The sequence below is a fragment of the Gymnoscopelus braueri genome (genome assembly GCF_963280865.1).
Source record: "Gymnoscopelus braueri genome assembly, chromosome: 21".
Taxonomy (NCBI): domain Eukaryota; kingdom Metazoa; phylum Chordata; class Actinopteri; order Myctophiformes; family Myctophidae; genus Gymnoscopelus; species Gymnoscopelus braueri.
In genome coordinates, this window is record NC_137623.1 from 8,272,584 (window position 1) to 8,289,846 (window position 17,263).

The 17,263-nt window shown below is 41.3% G+C and overlaps 1 protein-coding gene across 1 annotated transcript; it reads left to right on the forward strand.

Annotated features, from left to right (window-relative positions):
- Positions 1 to 4,521: 4,521 nt before the first annotated feature.
- Positions 4,522 to 17,236, forward strand: LOC308077600 (extracellular calcium-sensing receptor-like; the record flags this gene model as incomplete). The annotated part of the gene is made up of 9 exons (XM_080418346.1): positions 4,522 to 4,631; positions 5,253 to 5,526; positions 6,605 to 6,691; positions 7,884 to 8,153; positions 12,023 to 12,229; positions 12,632 to 12,907; positions 13,737 to 13,964; positions 15,238 to 15,361; positions 16,332 to 17,236. 9 exons carry the CDS (start codon positions 4,522 to 4,524, stop codon positions 17,234 to 17,236), a joined length of 2,481 nt encoding a protein of 826 aa, XP_080274472.1.
- Between the last annotated feature and the right edge of the window lie 27 nt (positions 17,237 to 17,263).

Sequence of the window (17,263 nt, forward strand, 5' to 3'; positions counted from 1 at the left end):
TTCTCACCAAGTCTCGTCTCTTGCATGAAATTCTTCTGTAAGGGCGCGCTCCCACCAAGAGTTGGCTGGCCGCTGTTAAACGCAGGTTGTGCGCGGCCACAGTTTTTTGCAGCCAGCGGATTCTAAAAAACGGGAGTGTCGCGCCTGTCACTCACTTTCAGGACCCACTGCCTGCTGCCTTGAGCACCATGTTGCTTCCTGAGTCTTGAGACAGTCCGCCTTCCACTCACCCGATTGGACAGAGGGAGAAAATCGGCTCCTGCCTCCAGCACTTTTATGCTTAGTCGCGGAGAGCAGATAAACGCAAGGTCTGCGCGACTAGCGGAAAAATCTGCTCTTGCGTGAATCAACGCATTTGCATTGACAATGCATTGGCAGATTCTGCAAACAGCGGCCAGCCAACTCTTGGTGGGAGCGCGCCCTAACCTTGGACAAATCTATGCTTTGTTACAATTTCATCTTTAACTTTTTCTAATATATGCTTTGATCTTAAAGAGCCACTTCTAAGAAGACTTTCTATCTTCTTCGCAATATCGGTTTTCCCTTTTCTCATTTCAGCCATAGTGATCTTTGACTATTAATAGTCAGTAATATACTAGTGTTACATCACAGTGGTTTTAGATTAGTTTCGTCATATGTATCACTAGCCAATCACAACATGTGTCTTGCTAGCTAATCACAATACTGAATGGAGTCGATCAATCATATACAAAGTAAAAATAAATACATTTATTGAAACACTCTTTATGATGGACAAACCCATAACTTGAAAAAAACCAATTTATGGTTTTTTTCAAGTTATGGTTGCTTATATAGGACTATGCACATGTGTCATGTAACACTGGCCAATCACAGTCCTGAATAGATTGTGATTGGCCAATCACAGCGCAGGATAATTCTACAAATTTCCTGGGCCCGGATCACAGCGCAGGAAAATGTACATTTTTCCAAATCTCACTTATAGGGGCGGTTTCACCGCCCAAAAATATGAACTTTGAACATTCAGTGGATTTTCTGTGGTCTGGGGTTTTCTGAATAATTAGGCTGAAAAGTAATCTGAGCTTGGCCCTTGGGCAGTGAAGTCACAGGCCATTAATCCCGCCCACTCTCCTCCTCGCCCCTCCCCTCCCCTATCCTTTCCTTTGGGGGGGCGGAGCAGAGGCGATGATTGACAGGCAAAATCCCTCAACAGCGACACCCGCAGACAAAGATTTCTTTTTTCATTGCAGTTGAAAAGGCTTTAGAAATGTGAGAAAAAAACACCTGCCATGGATGAAAGGAGTGTAATTTTTTGTTAAAACCTTTTATACACGTTTGAAGGACCATGACAAAGACTTTTAAAGTGTGGTAAAACTGAACGTCATGAAACCTTTAAAGGGTCTACACCATGAAAATCACTTTTTTCTTGTTTTTTTGTATTTTTTGGGGTCCCCAGTGTCTCTTATACCCAAAAAAATGTTTTTTTTTTAAATTCAGTCATTCCTTCTCATTTCATGGATTTCCAGAATGGGCGTGTCTGAACAGGCGATCTCAGAATGGAAATGTTTATGATGTCATAAACATTAATGATGGCAAACCCAATGTTAAATGAAAAGTGCCCGAATTGCTCCGAAACTTTTTCTACCCCCCCTAAGTGGGGGTCTACGAACAAATACTTCGGGCTCGGATTTTGGCTCCGCCCCCCGGAAGTGGGTGAAACAGGCACCTCAAACACTTGGTGGAATTGTTCAAAAATGTTCAAAGTGTTTTTTTTTCTATTTTGTATTTTTCTTAGATGCTTCTTTTTATGCAGAATTTTTCCATATATATTTTTTTTTAAATATTTTTTTTAAATATTTCTTTTTATTAACAGACAGAATTGCTCAGTAGCCCCCCCCCTGCACAAGAGGACGTTTTGGTATTGCAGCTGAAAGTGCTGTATAAGCCAGAGACAATTGACTTGGGATGAGTATATCTGAGTGATGATTTAGGCTCAAACCTTTTGAAAAAGGTTTGAGGGACATACACCATATGATATTAAATATCATTTTTTTTTATTTTTATTCATGGTGTAGCTCCTTTAATTAATGTTAGCATGTTATGAAGGCTCAATGGTCTCATTGGACCTTAAAATTAATCATCTTCCAACATTGCACCTGTTTCATCACCCCTGGGCCAGATGTCATCACCGGTAAACACACCACTCTATCTTTACTTGCCCGGCTCACGTTTAATTTGTAACCACCTGGGTATAGTCTGTTGTTGCCAGACGCTCAGAGAATGTCTGCCTACCGAGACGTCTGGACACTACTGGATGCAAGGCAGTGACAAGAACACCGGCGAGAACACAAAGCTACGCCCACTGCTTTAGGAACCAATCATATCACCACCCCAATGTGAAGGACCACCCATACAGCCTTTTGATTGGTTCCGCAATGCAGTTCTCTCTAATCGTGTCCGCCCAGTTCTAACAATGAAAGCTGAGAGATTGCATCATTCTCTAGTTGAGTGAAGTGTTTGCAGATTCACTGGCAATTTTCCAGGTGCTGGAGCTTACAAACAACCTGTTCCTTTAGGGCAGTGGTTCTCAACCTGTGGGTCGGGACCCCCAGGGGAGTCCTCCCATGCTTTTTTGGGGGGGTCCCTAGATGACAGTAAAGTGACAATTTCAGACCGTTTTAATACCTAAAAATAAGAAAAGAAAAGACGTGAAAATGTGCCTTATTTTGGGGGGGCCCCAGTTCAAATCTGATTATTTAGGGGGGTCCCCGGTTCAAATATGATTATTTAGGGGGGTCCCCAGTTCAAATATGATTACTTTGGGGGGTTGCAGCTTGAAAAGGCTGCTCTAGGGGACACAAGGGGGTGACATTAACAGTTTTTTGTCCTTCTTTTTATTTTATTTTTGCTACCACAAACAAAATGTCAGTTAGATAGACATGTGTTAAAAGTTGGTTCAGGACAGGAACCCCGAATAGGGTTTTTGCTAGACCCAGGTCGGCCTACATGAGGCTTTGTCGGTCGGTCGGTCTGTCCCTCTTTTCCTACCCAGCCATTCAGATTTCAACCACAGTTTTTTCAACCACAGTTTTTGCCAATAATTCCACGTAATGATGTCATCATCACATGACATCATAATGTCGTTATAACAACTAGGGGTCTGACAGAACCAGGTCTCCCGGTTTCACTATTTAAAACGGGCCGCCCCCAGAAGCGTCAAACTAGGACTTGCCCGTTGGCACCGACAAGTTCATTAATCTGTCGGCTGTAGGACTCTCGGATCAAATGGACTTCATGCTAACTGGCCCTTAGCCCTCAGGGAATATTATTTGGTTAGTTTCTACAGTATGTCCAGTGTCCGGTTGCTACCGTGGACCCCAAATTATAACCTATATCCTCTATTTCACTGTCCTCATCCTTGACACGAAGAACCATTTGACCTCCAAGGCACATAAATGATAAGGAAGGGGGAAGAGCAAAGGCGGTCTTCAGATATTATATCCACTGGGCCTCAGGGTGTGAGACTAAAAGTAAAAGTACACCTGCTTACACCTGCTTTCTAGGGGTGCTAGTGTGGGGGATCCATGCGCTACAGACTCCCTAAAGCTGTTCCCGATTACCTTTTTATTAGACTAGAGGTTCGGGCCGCTATAGCCTATAGCACAGAACGCACACAATGGAGAGAAAGAGAGGACAATCTTCTCAAGTCAACTTATTTAGACGGACCAATATGCATATATTATATATATATATATATATATGCATATAAATATTCATATATTATTATATTATATTATATGCATATATTATTATATATAATATATATATATTATATATTGGTCTGCTTTCGTAATGAAGAAAACTATTTATATTAAAGTGGGATCAAGTCATACATATGACATGATCTGACACATTCAGGAAGGCGGCCATGACCAAAACGGCCAAGCAGCCCACCTGACCGTGTGACATGCTAATGAACGGTATAAGTTCACTGCATGTCTGCATCTGCTAAATTGTACATACATGTCAACATTGATTGCACCATTCTGACCAATTACGCACGCACACGCGCACACACACACACACACACACACACACACACACACACACACACACACACACACACACACACACACACACACACACACACACAGTATTTTGAGATGAAAGATTTGCTGCGTCAAGCGCTGCCTCTACCGCCTCTGACCAGATGGGAGCCGTAAACGATTACGTAATGCCATAAGGTGGTACAGGGGGATGGCACGGCCCTGATGGGTGGTGTGAAAGATTACACATAGTGGCATAAGGTGGCACAGGGGGGGTGGCACCGCACTGTGTATATAAAATGTAGCAACTGGACAATGGCTTTAGAAAGGGGAGGGGGGTGTGTTAGACAGAGCAGGACAAGTCATGAGGGCTTCTCCAGACATACACCTGCTTTCATACATGTACTTGACCTTGATATTATTCTCTTCGTTCCCTCCTTTGTCTACCTCGTCTTCCTCTTCCTGTGAGTTACAGGCAGCGTTTAATGTTAACAGTATGTACAAGGCTGGGGACTTTGTTCTGGGCGGGTTGATTCCCGTCCACTACAGCCCCGTCTTCACCGAGCTGACTTTCACCTCAAAGCAACAGGAGCCCATTTGCACTGGGTAAGTTTCACAGGTACAGCAGCAGGCAGGAGAACAGGGAACGGTTTTGATAGATAGTATGCAGTGGTGTAAAGTAACTAAGTGCATTTACTCAAGTACCATTTTACTTTACTGGAGTATTTACAACTGTCTATACGTTTACTTCTACTCCACTACATCTCAGAGGCAAATGTTGTGCTTTTACTCCACTACAATTATTTGACAACTTTAGTTACTACTTTGCAGATATAAATTATTACATTATATAATATACAAGAACCACTTTAGCCCTATTGTATACCGTGGCTATTTGAAAATAGCTGATTTACAAGCTCGTTGTGAGCTTGTAGATCTGCTATTTTCAAAGATTTTAGTACTTTTACTTTTGGTACTTTAAGTAAATTTTTATACCAATAATTTTGTACTTTTACTGAAGTAAATTTTGAATTCTGGACTTTTACTTGTAACAGAGTACTTCTACATTGCAGTATTGATACGTTTACTTAAGTAAAACATTTGCCTATTTTTTCCACCACTGATAGTATGTAGGTACTACATACAGTATGTTGCATATTTCTACAAAGATAGCCAGGTTTACAGTGACATTATTATATGTGTTAGTTTTTACACTCCATGGTTCAGGGAGGCCCAGACCATGGCTTTCGCGGTTAATGAGATCAACGGAAACCCCGGCCTGCTCCCCAATGTGACTCTGGGGTATAGCATCTACGACATCTGCATCGTGCTGGGAGTGGGGTTCCGCGCAGCGCTGTCATTGGTCAGCGGGAGAGAGGAGCCGTTTCAGTCGAACGAGACCAGCTGCGTCGGCTCTCCTCCGGTGCTTGGAGTGGTGAGCGCGTCCTCAACCAATTCCATTGCCGTCTCCAGTATACTAGGTTTGTACAGAGTGCCCATGGTAAGTTCATCACTTGAAACCCACTTTTTTTCACCATCACCGATTGTGCTTTATTTTTTTGTTACTTACTGTATTTACAAACATCAAATGTGATAAACATTGTAGTCTTTTCACCAGTGCCGCACGATGAGCTTGTAGATCTGCATTTTTTTAGAAAATTCTTGAAAATGCGTGCAAATCAAAAAGATTTGCAAAAAAAAATCACGATTTAAAAATAAATCACAGATCTACAAGCTCATAGTGGGGCACTCGGTGCCGCCCTATGGCGCCAAGTTGTTCTATCTGCTATTTTTGAATAGCCAAAGAAATCTGAAAATGACAGAGATGCGGTCCCGGTCTCAAAGGGTTAAAGGGCATAGAACATACATACAGGCAGAGCATGAGGGTGGAGCAGACATTAACTTTAATGCAGGGTGGAGGAGGTTTTCAGAAGGTCAGAGTGCAACGCATCCGTGTTAGAGGTTTGATTCTCTGCCCAGGCCTGAGAGCAGAAGTAACTAAGTGCATTTACTCCAGTATTACGTTAATAATGTTAGATGCATTATAACATTCTAATCTTAAACCTTAAACATCAGTCACTGTCTTCAATATATAATAAGGTTACAACAATAGGCAGCACTTTATAATAATTATACACTATTAAGCATGAGTTAAGCATTTAGTAAATGCTTAATTCATCATGACTTCATCATTAGCAAAGTATTGTTCATTCATTATTAAGCATTAGTAAACACAGTTATAAACGTTTCAACTATACACTATAATACAAAATGCATCGCAGCATGTGTGCACAATAGATGTCCCTGATCTCATAAGAGGCCGTATGTAATTCTGAACATATTACTGGCATTCACATTTCTCTGTTATCTGCAAAGTCTGACTGTTAATTGTGGTTATATGACCAGCCAATTGAAGGTAACAATTTGAAAGTGAGTCCATTCAAATGCTTTTGGAGAGAGAGGGGAGAGGAATTATTGTCTCATAATTGCTTGTATTCTCTCCTTGCAGGGGACATTTGTTGAAAGAAGGAGAAAGACAAAAAAAAACGTATATTTCAGATGTTTTGTACCTTTTCTAGGTCAGTCCTGGGGCCACCTGCGCCTGTCTGAGTGATCGGAACCGGTTCCCCTCTTTCTTTAGAACAATCCCAAGCGATGCCTTCCAGGTGAACTGCTACACAAAACAAATGCAGCCATGTTCAGGTTCCACACACTTGACAAATACCTCCCTCTAGTGAGTGTACTCGATACTGCATGTTGTCTCTCATTTGCTTGTGTGTGTTACTGCTGGAGCAGCTGGATGTCTTTATTGACGGGCGAGTCTCTTTCTTTGGTGTTTCGCCCAGGCGGACAGCAGGGTTTCGAGGTTAGGTTTAGGCATCATTTCTGTGAGGTTAGGGTTAGGATTATAGGGTTGGGTTTAGGCATAGTTTTAGTGAAGTTAAATGTTAGGGTTTAGACGCAATAAAGGCGAAACACCAAAGAGGCAGTCCCCTTTATTGACAGTGTCAAAAGAGCATGGAAGAAGTACTCACACGTTTTACTTAAGTACAAGTATCAGTACTGCAAGATATACTCTCTTACAAATAGAAGTTCCGTACTCAAAATGTACTTGAGTAAAAGTACAAAAGCATTGGCATCAAAATATACTTAAGGTACCAACAGTATACTCATTGTGCATAATGTCCCATTTCACAACTTCAAAATGTATGAAAAATATTTTGAAAATAGACAAGTTTAATTTACAAGTTCACAATGAGAGCTTGTGAGCTCGTAGATCGGCTATTCTCAAATGGCCGAAATACATCTAGGCTACTGTCTGAAGTGGTTAGTGTGTTTTGTGATAATAATCAAAATCTTCATAGTAACTATAGTCACTAAAGTTTTCATATAATTGTAGTGGAGTACAATATTTTCCTCTGAGGTGTAGTGAGGTAGAAATAAAAGTAATGAAGTAAAACTTAAGTACAGTACTTGAGTACATGTACTTAAGTTACTTTACACCACTGCAAAAGAGAATGATTAGACATTTCCCGTTGTAGAATCTGTGTAGGAGATTCAGGGCCCTATTTTCGCCAGTGCCTTACCCATTATCCCTAAACTTCTTTGCCATGTTTTACTATTTTTTAAAACATTTTCAAATAGTTCAAATAACCAATCTACAAGCTCACAACGTGTCGATGTAGATCGGCTAGTTGAACTATTTGAAAATGTTTTTAAAAATAATAAAAAATGGCAAAGAACTTTAGGGAAAATGGGTAAGGCACTGCATGGCGAAAATAGGGACCTCAGTCATTTAACACTATGTGAATAATCTAGCCTATAAGAACGTGACCATCCAATTCCTCATCCAATCAGGTGCAAGCCATGCTCCAGGTCATGAGGCGTTTTGGGTGGACCTGGTTTGGCTTGGTGATTATTGATAATGACTATGGACACAGCGCTGCCCGTTCCTTCCAGTCCGAGGTGGAGCGGTCCGGGTTGGCTTGTCTGGCATACGTGGAGGTCCTGCCCATGGACGGTGACCCGGCTGAGCTTCAGAGGCTTGTCACTGTGATGAAGACGTCCACAGCTCGTGTGGTCATTGCTTTTTGCTATGATAACCCATTGGTCAAGCTCTTGGAGGAGGTTGGGGTTATATCCAAAAATAGCAGATCTACAAGCTCATAGTGCGGCACTCGGTGCCGCGCTATGAGCTTGTAGATCTGCTATATCTTTTTTAAATCGTGCAAATGTGTGCAAATCTGTGAATCTATATTTTTAAAGTGAACATTTAACTAACTCAAATCTTTGCTTCTGGGGATTTTACAAATGTCTTCTAAATCCTAACAGTTTTTTGAAAACAACATTATGTTGCTATAATATCAGTGGTGCTCAAACTTTTTCATGTCAAGGACCACCCAAAATTATGTATTTGGCCACGGACCCCCATCTGGAAATATTTTGTTCCAGGGACCCCCCAGAAGCAAAGATTTGAGTTAAAAATGTATATTATATTCAAAGATTTGCTCACGTTTTCAGGATTCTTTAAAAAGAAAAAGCAGATCTATAAGCTCATAGCGCGGCACTCGGTGCCAGTGGTGCCAGTGGTTCCCACACATTTTAGCCCGAGACCCAAAAGACGTTTGCCCGGGACCCAAACTAGTGAAAATAGCGGATCTACAAGCTCACAACGCGTTGTGTTGTGAGCTTGTAGATCTGTTATTTTCAATACTTCTTAGGGCGTATTTACACTATGGTCCCGGGTGCGCACTCTGGACCACTTGGCTGATGTTGTGATAGTGTGAACGTTGCGTATCGTTCCCCGAAACGGATCACCGTACCGTACCCGAGACCTCCTCCGGAGGTAGTCTCGGATCCGGATCATGCGTATTTGGGTACGGAACGATGCAATGTGAATCCATCCGTACTAAGGCTGAACGATTAATCGTTTTCAAACCGAAATCGCGATTTGAAACCACGCGATTAGCTAATCGCAAAGGCCGCGATTTTTATTATTTTTTATTTTATCATAAATCATTTTAATATTCATATTAATCCCAGAGCACCCGCGGGACTTGTCTCCTTCTCTCCAGAGTGGCTGCCTGCCTCTCTCTACAGGGAGCGAGAGGGCAGCGAGCCCCCCCCCACCTCTCTCTCTCTCTCTCGCTCTGTCCCTCTCATTAGAGTTAGGTCTCCGTCGGCTACGAGTATTTAAAGTTTGTCGAACGTGTTGCGCAAATCCCTGATGCCGCGCGTAGCGGTAAAACATTATTTTCGGTGCGACACAAGTAGTGTAGCTCCTATCTATGTTTGTTTCTGTAAGACACTTGAGCGTGGCCAGAGCGCTCCCCCTCCCCCTCTCTCCCCCCCCCTACACACAGGCTCCCCCCCCCCACACACACACACACACACACACACAGAACCTGCGACGCGGCGAAAACAGCTAATCTACAAGCTCACATAATACTGAAGACACGGGCACGCAACTAGTTATAAATCACCGGGTTGCAAAATCACGTTTGGAATCTAGAGTGAAGTGATACGTTTGTGAGAAAGTGGAGTTGATGACGAGCACGGCTGCTTGCATCCCACCCGCGATATAAAACAAAAACACCCGCTGACTTTTGTCACATGTGCTGCAGTTCCCTACTTGTCCCTATTGACGTGTGAAAATACAAGAAGCTTGTAAAGCCTTCCTTATGTCAGTATCAGTTCAAAACAGCAGCGCAAGCCCAGTACCTCTGTTTGTTTATTGAACGGTCAAAGCTCAACAAGTGTCAAGTCAGACGAACGTAAACCCTTGACTTCTGGTCGATGGACTTCAAAATAAGAGCGTTTTGTCAAGTTATGGAAAAGTAAGTGTCTTCTGGTCTGTGGAATGTAAAATAAGAGCACTGCTGGCCTATATGTGCTGTTTTCACTACAAATATAAAATGACAAGTGTTAAAGGTAGGGTAAGTGATTTTCTTTTGTTAAAATAAGTGTTAAATAGCTTTATATTCTGATAGTACTCATTGCTATAGAGTGTTTGTTCAGTAACATGAGTCTCCATGTCTCTCCAGCTCTTTATTAAACAGAAAATGCCTTTTCAGGTCAGGATATCAGGACAGAGAACTCAGGATACAGATTAAACAATTGAAATTGGAAGTGATGACACAAAGAAATGAGCATGTAAAATTGGAACTGGAACACTATAAAAATGAAGCTGATAGATGGGTACTCTCCTGATTGGCTGAAATGGTCTAACTATCAGAATATGGAGCTTTAACCCATAACAAAAGCCTTTTTGTTTTAACCAAAAAATATCACTTACCCTACCTTTAACCCATAGTCATATTCATAGCTATTTAGATATTTGGCATAAATATTGAGGTATGACTTTTTTCTCGTGCAGCCCCATAATTCGGAAGTAGAAAGTAAAAAATAAGTGTTAAAATTGAACAGTAATTCAAATTTAACCTATCATTTTATAAAGGACAATTTACTTTTCGGGCAAGTGGGCAAGACCTGTGGGCAAGTAGAAAATGACCTGTACTTGCCCGACGGGCAAGTGCCTCTGAGACCTTAGTGTCAACCCCTGTCAGTAAATATGCTTCTTTAGCCATAAGTGAAATACCTACTTATTTCACTGCTGTGAATTGTTTACACAAAAAGGTAATTATTTGTTTAATTTTATTTTTATTTATTGAACTTCTTGAGCCATAAGTTAATGACGTAACAAGTTCAATGTTGGGTTGTTTACAAAAATAAGCTATTTCTATTCCAGCTAAATGTTTAAATATATACATGGGGAAAAAAGTACTTGGAAGATACATGTTGGAAGCAATGAAGCAATTCATATCTTTTAGTTCTCATCCTTATTTATTAGAATCTAGAACAGTAAATAAATGGTATGCCATTTGGTAATGTTCCATTACTTCAAATTACTTTTTAAACGTACACAGTGAATACTAAACTGAAGCTTGACTTAAAAAAATGTTAAAGATTTTTTTTTTTTAAGAAAATTTAAAAATCGCAAACAAATCGCAATCGCAATATCAGTCAGAAAAATCGCAATTAGATTTTTTCCCAAAATCGTTCAGCCCTAATCCGTACCAACAGGAGGAAGTGGACTGCTAATCATATATCATTTATATATTTTTTTAATGACACATTATTTTAGCTAGGTTATACCTTCTCATAGTTCTACTTGAATGTTGACAAGTAATAATAATCCCGCTAGTGTTTGAGTAGCGCGAGCCGTGAAAAAACATAAACAAAAAACTCATGTGTAGCGAACGCGTATATAAGGATAAATATACTAAGGATTAGTCCGTGACGTCACTGCTAAAATACCAAGGATGCGTCCGTGACGCCAATATCATATTAACAGAGACGACGTTACATTTCGAGGTTTCAAAGACCAGTGCACACACTGCTTTGGTTGTGTATTGTTGATCTGTTGTCATTATAACTCAAGACAACGTCAGGAACACAGTCAAACTTTATTATTCACTCTAGACTCTGACAAGTGACTTTTCTTCTGTGAATGACATTCTGTATCTCCCAAAGCCCCATAGTCCACAGCGCCCCCATGAGGCACATATTTACCATTACTGTTAAATTAAATGGTCTCGAGTGCGGAAGAATCTTGGCCAATGTGAATACTGGCCAGCTGCGAGAGGCCAATCGTACTCGGGAACGGTTTGAATCAATCGGACCCAGTCTGAATCCGCCCTTAAACGTTTATTTTAATTTATTTATAGAAATCATTCGATTTTTTAATTGTATTTTTGACATACTTTTGGAAAATGTTAGAATTGTTTTTAATTGATGAGAAGTTGTGACTTTTTTGTTCAAACCTTTTTAAATCTTTTGAAATATATATATATATATATATATATATATATATATATATATATAAATTGGTCAGCGACCCAAACATGGGTCCCGACCCACTCTTTGGGAAACAGTGTCCAGCGGAGCGACCTTGCCATCTGGACCGAACACATATTATATTCTGTTCACCACAACAGGTGGTAAAGCAGAATGTGACGGGTCTGCAATGGCTGGCCAGTGAGGTCTGGTCGACATATACCGTACTCCAGACGCCTGCCTTCATGCCGTCCCTGAGAGGCACCCTGGGTATCGCCATCCGTCGTGGAGAGATACCAGGTCTAAAGGACTTCTTGTTAAAGATACATCCTGACAATGATCCTGACAACAGACATGCAAATAACCTGGTGAGCCTTTTGTTTCGTTTAGTATTTAAAGGGATAGTTCACCCCCAAAATGACTTTTTTTCTATCGATTAGTCAGCCCATGGAGACTTGAATTAATGGATTTTTTTTTTTCTCGCATTCCTAAGCCAATAATTTGATGACTGGCAGCGGTTCCGGTAGGAGACACAAAGAGTCTCATTTGTGTCTCCTACCGGAACCGCTGCCTACCAAATTATTGGCTTAGCAATGCCACAAAAACAAAACAATATCCATTAATTCAAGTCTCCATGGGGTGACTAATCGTTGGGGAAAAAAAATATGGGGTGAAATATCCCTTTAAGATTCAATAAAAAAAATACGTCTGTTTTAAAATAATTCACATTGTATTTTATTCTTGGTTATGTCTTCATTGTGTTTCTTCAGGTGAGGCAGTTTTGGGAGCACACATTTCAGTGTAAATTTGCACCCCTTCCGTCAGAGTGGGTGGATGCTGGTGGAAGGGTGTGTACTGGACAAGAGGATCTAGGAACAGTAGAAACTACGCTGTTGGAAGTGTCAGACCTCAGGTATGAGTATAATGTGTACAAGGCTGTGTATGCTCTGGCCCATGCCCTCCATGACATGCTGCAATGTGTGCCAGGAAGAGGGCCTTTCACAGGGCACAGCTGTGCCAGTTTGCAGAAGATACAACCATGGCAGGTGGGATATGAATCCAGTTTCTGTTAAAGTTTCTAGATGGACTCACATTGTGATTAATAATGTTTAAATATGACATGGTGAAAAGCAAGAAAAATGGACAGACCATATTATTATGAATATTCTTGTAGTCATGTATCGTAATACTAATAGCCTGGCAGCAAATCTTTATCAGTGTTTGGAGCCGTAACTCTGGGGGATGTACTGCTGAAAGAAAAAAATATGTATATTGTAAGTGATATTTGTTTGTGTTTTATGTGATAAAGCTCTGATAGTAAGCATTGCTATGTTCTGTAATGGGTCTTCCCTTTTTTCCAGCTCTTTAATAAACAGAAAAGACATATCCAGGCGAATTTTATCGAGTCAGGAGAGAGAGCCTCACAAAGAACATTTATTAGCTTGTGTTCCTTTTCCAGTTGCGTCTGCTCATTTATTTGTTTCATCACTTCCAATTTCACTTATCCTCTCATGATTAATGAAATTGGTATTCCAACCTGAGAATTTATTTTCTGTTTACTAAAGAGCTGGCGAGCTGGAGAGACCCCTGTTATGGAACAAACATTCTACAGCAGTGACTACTATTAGAATACAGAGCTAACACTTATTTGAATTAAAACATGTCACTAACAGCACCATTAACGCCCCCTTTCATTGTTGCCCCCCCCCCCCCCCCCCCCCCACACACACACACACACACACACACACACACTAGAGTCGATGATTATTGTGTTGTAAGTATTGCAAGGGTGCAGCAATCCCTGTCAATGTGTCTATAGTGTTGATTATATACAGTAGTTTTTAGTTGCTGTTTTTTCGCTCGTCACCATTCTAGCTTGTGTACTACCTGGAAAAGGTCAACTTCACCACATCCTTTGGTGATGAAGTATCCTTTGATGAGAATGGTGATCCTTTACCACTCTATGACGTCATGAACTGGGTGTGGCTTCCTGATGGAAGTGTACAGGTTCAGAATGTGGGCGTGGTCAAGAAGTCGGCCTCCGGAGATGTAGTACTCAGCCTTGATGAAGACACAATCTTCTGGAGCTTTGAATCCACAAAGGTCACTTTGGCTTTCTAAAATATCTCATGTTGAGCTCATGAGAATGTCATTTACTTGATTCCAGTGGTTCTCAACCTTTTGTGGATCAGGATTCACTTGTAAATATCACAGGAAAGTGCACATTTTCAAAGCATGTTTATTTTAATGATCAAACAATCAATCCTAATTATCGGTATCGTAATGCATTGGTTCTCAAAGTGGGGTCCGGGGACCCGCAGGGGTCCTTGGGGTGGTAGTTAACCTCTTTATCCATTTATAAGTTGGCTATTCAAAAATAGCAGATATACAAGCTCACAGCGCGTCACTTCGTGCCGCGCTGCAAGCTTGTAGATCTGCTATTTTTGAACATTTTTGAAGAATCTTGAAATTGTTTTGAACATTTTGCATTTGCAACACAAATCTTCTCTTATGGGGGTCCCTGGCTCAAAACATTTTCAGATGGGGGTCCGTGGACAAATATATATCAATTTGGGGGTCCTTAATGAAAAAGTTTGAGAACCACTGTCCTAATGAAAACACCCTTTTCTGGGGTTAAGTAAAAATGCTATTATCCAGACGGTACTACTCTATTTGATGTGTTGGTGCTGGTATTCATACGGTACTACTCTAATTGATGTGTGGGTGCTAGTATCCAGACGGTACTACTCTATTTAATGTAAGGGCGCTAGTTTTCAGACAGTACTACTCTATTTGATGTGTTGGTGCTAGTATTCAGATGGTACTACTCTATTTGATGTGTGGGTGCTGGTATTTCATACGGTACTACTCTATTTGATGTGCTGGTTTTCGGACGGTACTACTGGTATTCAGACGGTACTACTCTATTTGATTTGTGGGTGCTGGTATTCAGACGGTACTAATGTTTTGAGCTGTGGGTGTTGGTATTCAGACGTTACTACTCTATTTGAGGTGTGGGCGATGGTATTCAGTCGGTACTACTCAATTTCATGCAAGGATGCTGGTATTCAGATGGTACTGCTCTATTTGATGTGTGGGCGTTGGTATTCAGACGGTACTACTCTATCTGATGTGTGGGCGCTGGTATTCAGACGTTACAGCTGAGTGTGTTGACTGTGATGTCCTGTTGTCTGTCCTGCTGTTCCTGATGTTCTGTCCTGATGTTCATACTGTCAAATGTCAAATGTAGGAGCACATTATTTTAAATGAAATGTTTTTAATGTGTTATTATCATTAAGATCTCCTCGCCGCCCGGCCCACATGTTGGGAATCACTGCTTTAGACTGTAATTGATCATGGTTACTTTCCTCTGTAGCCTCCTCAGTCAGTGTGCAGTGAGAGCTGTTCTCCTGGAACCTGGAAGGCCAGAAGGAAAGGAGAACCTGTCTGCTGCTTTGACTGCTTTGCTTGTTCTGAGGGAGAGATCAGCAATCAAACAGGTTGGTTCACTATTTCATACCTGGTTTACTGGTCCATTGCTCTTTAGTCCATACCCTGTTTTTAGTCCACACACAGTTTTTTTGTCCATACCCAGTTTTTGGGCGGTGAAACCGCCCCTATAAGTGAGTTTTGGAAAAATGTACAAATATCCTGCGCTGTGAAACCGGCCCTATAAGTGAGGTTTGGAAATTTGTACAATTATCCTGCACCGTGATTGGCCAATCACAATCTATTCAGGACTGTGATTGGCCAGTGTCACATGACACATGTGCATAGCCCTATATAAGAAACCATAACTTGAAAAAAACCATAAATGTGTTTTTTTCAAGTTATGGTTTCGTCCATCATAAAGAGTGTTTCAATAAATGTATTTATCTTTTGTACATGATTGGTTGACTCCATTCAGTATTGTGATTAGCTAGCAAGACACCGCCCACTTCACACAGGGTGTGATTTTTTTTGTCCATACCCTGTTTACTAGTCCATACCCTGTTTACTACTTCATACCCTGTTTATTAGTTCATACCCTGTTTACTAAGTCCACACCCGGGGACGTTCACAACCCAAACTACCTGTAGATAGACTTGGGACTGCAACTGCCACTATAGATCTATATAGTCCCATGGCAAAAACAAAGCTTAAATTTGGACTAAGTAGAAAATCTGTCATGTTCACATTGATATACCAACACTGAATGAGAACGGCCTTGTAACTGTGTAAAGGTCCCGTCCGCCGATTTGTCATTATGTCACTGTAGGATACAGAGTTTGACTGTGGGTTTTTGCTGACATAATTAATGAGACCGTTTTGTAATTAATACTTCTGAGCTTTATTGACCACACACACTGCATAGTGGTGCTAAACTCTATATACTGTAGGCTACATGTAGCCCAACCTTAGTAAGTGTGTCACTGTGCTTTAGGATGATACTTTACTTGTCTATCCATTTAACCTTGGTGTCTTTGTTAGACACCACAGAATGCATCAGTTGTCCAGAGGACTTCTGGTCCAATCCCCAGCGTGACCACTGTGTCCCCAAGATCACGGAGTTCCTGTCCTACCACGAGCCCCTTGGTATATCATTGACAACCATCTCATTGTTGGGCACACTCATGTGTGCCATTGTCCTGGGAATCTTCGTCTATCATCGAGACACGCCCATGGTGCGCGCCAACAACTCAGAACTCAGCTTCCAACTTTTGCTGTCACTCAAACTGTGTTTCATGTGTTCACTTCTGTTCATTGGCCGTCCAAGACTCTGGACTTGTCAGCTGAGGCATGCGGTATTTGGGATCAGCTTTGTGCTGTGCGTCTCGTGTATCCTGGTAAAGACTATGGTGGTGTTGGCTGTGTTCAGGGCCTCCAAGCCTGGGGGTGCAGACATCATGAAGTGGTTCAGTGCCATGCAGCAGAGAGGAACAGTTCTGGTTCTTACTTCCATCCAGGCAATAATATGTACAGCCTGGCTGGTATCTGCCTCACCAACTCCTCATAAAAACACACAATACCTCAGTGATAAGATTGTCTATGAGTGTGAAGTGGGATCAACAGTTGGTTTTGCCGTGTTACTAGGTTATATTGGTTTACTGGCACTCCTCAGTTTCGTCCTGGCATTCCTGGCAAGGAATCTGCCAGACAACTTCAATGAAGCCAAGTTAATCACGTTCAGCATGTTGATCTTCTGTGCCGTGTGGATAGCCTTCATCCCAGCATATATCAGCTCCCCAGGCAAATATGCAGATGTGGTGGAGGTATTTGCTATTTTAGCATCTAGTTTTGGCATTTTGGTGGCACTGTTTGGACCAAAGTGCTATATAATGCTTTTAAAACCTGAGAGAAACACTAAGAAGTCCATCATGGGTCGTGGTGCATAGGAGCAGAAATAATATTATGATAACATT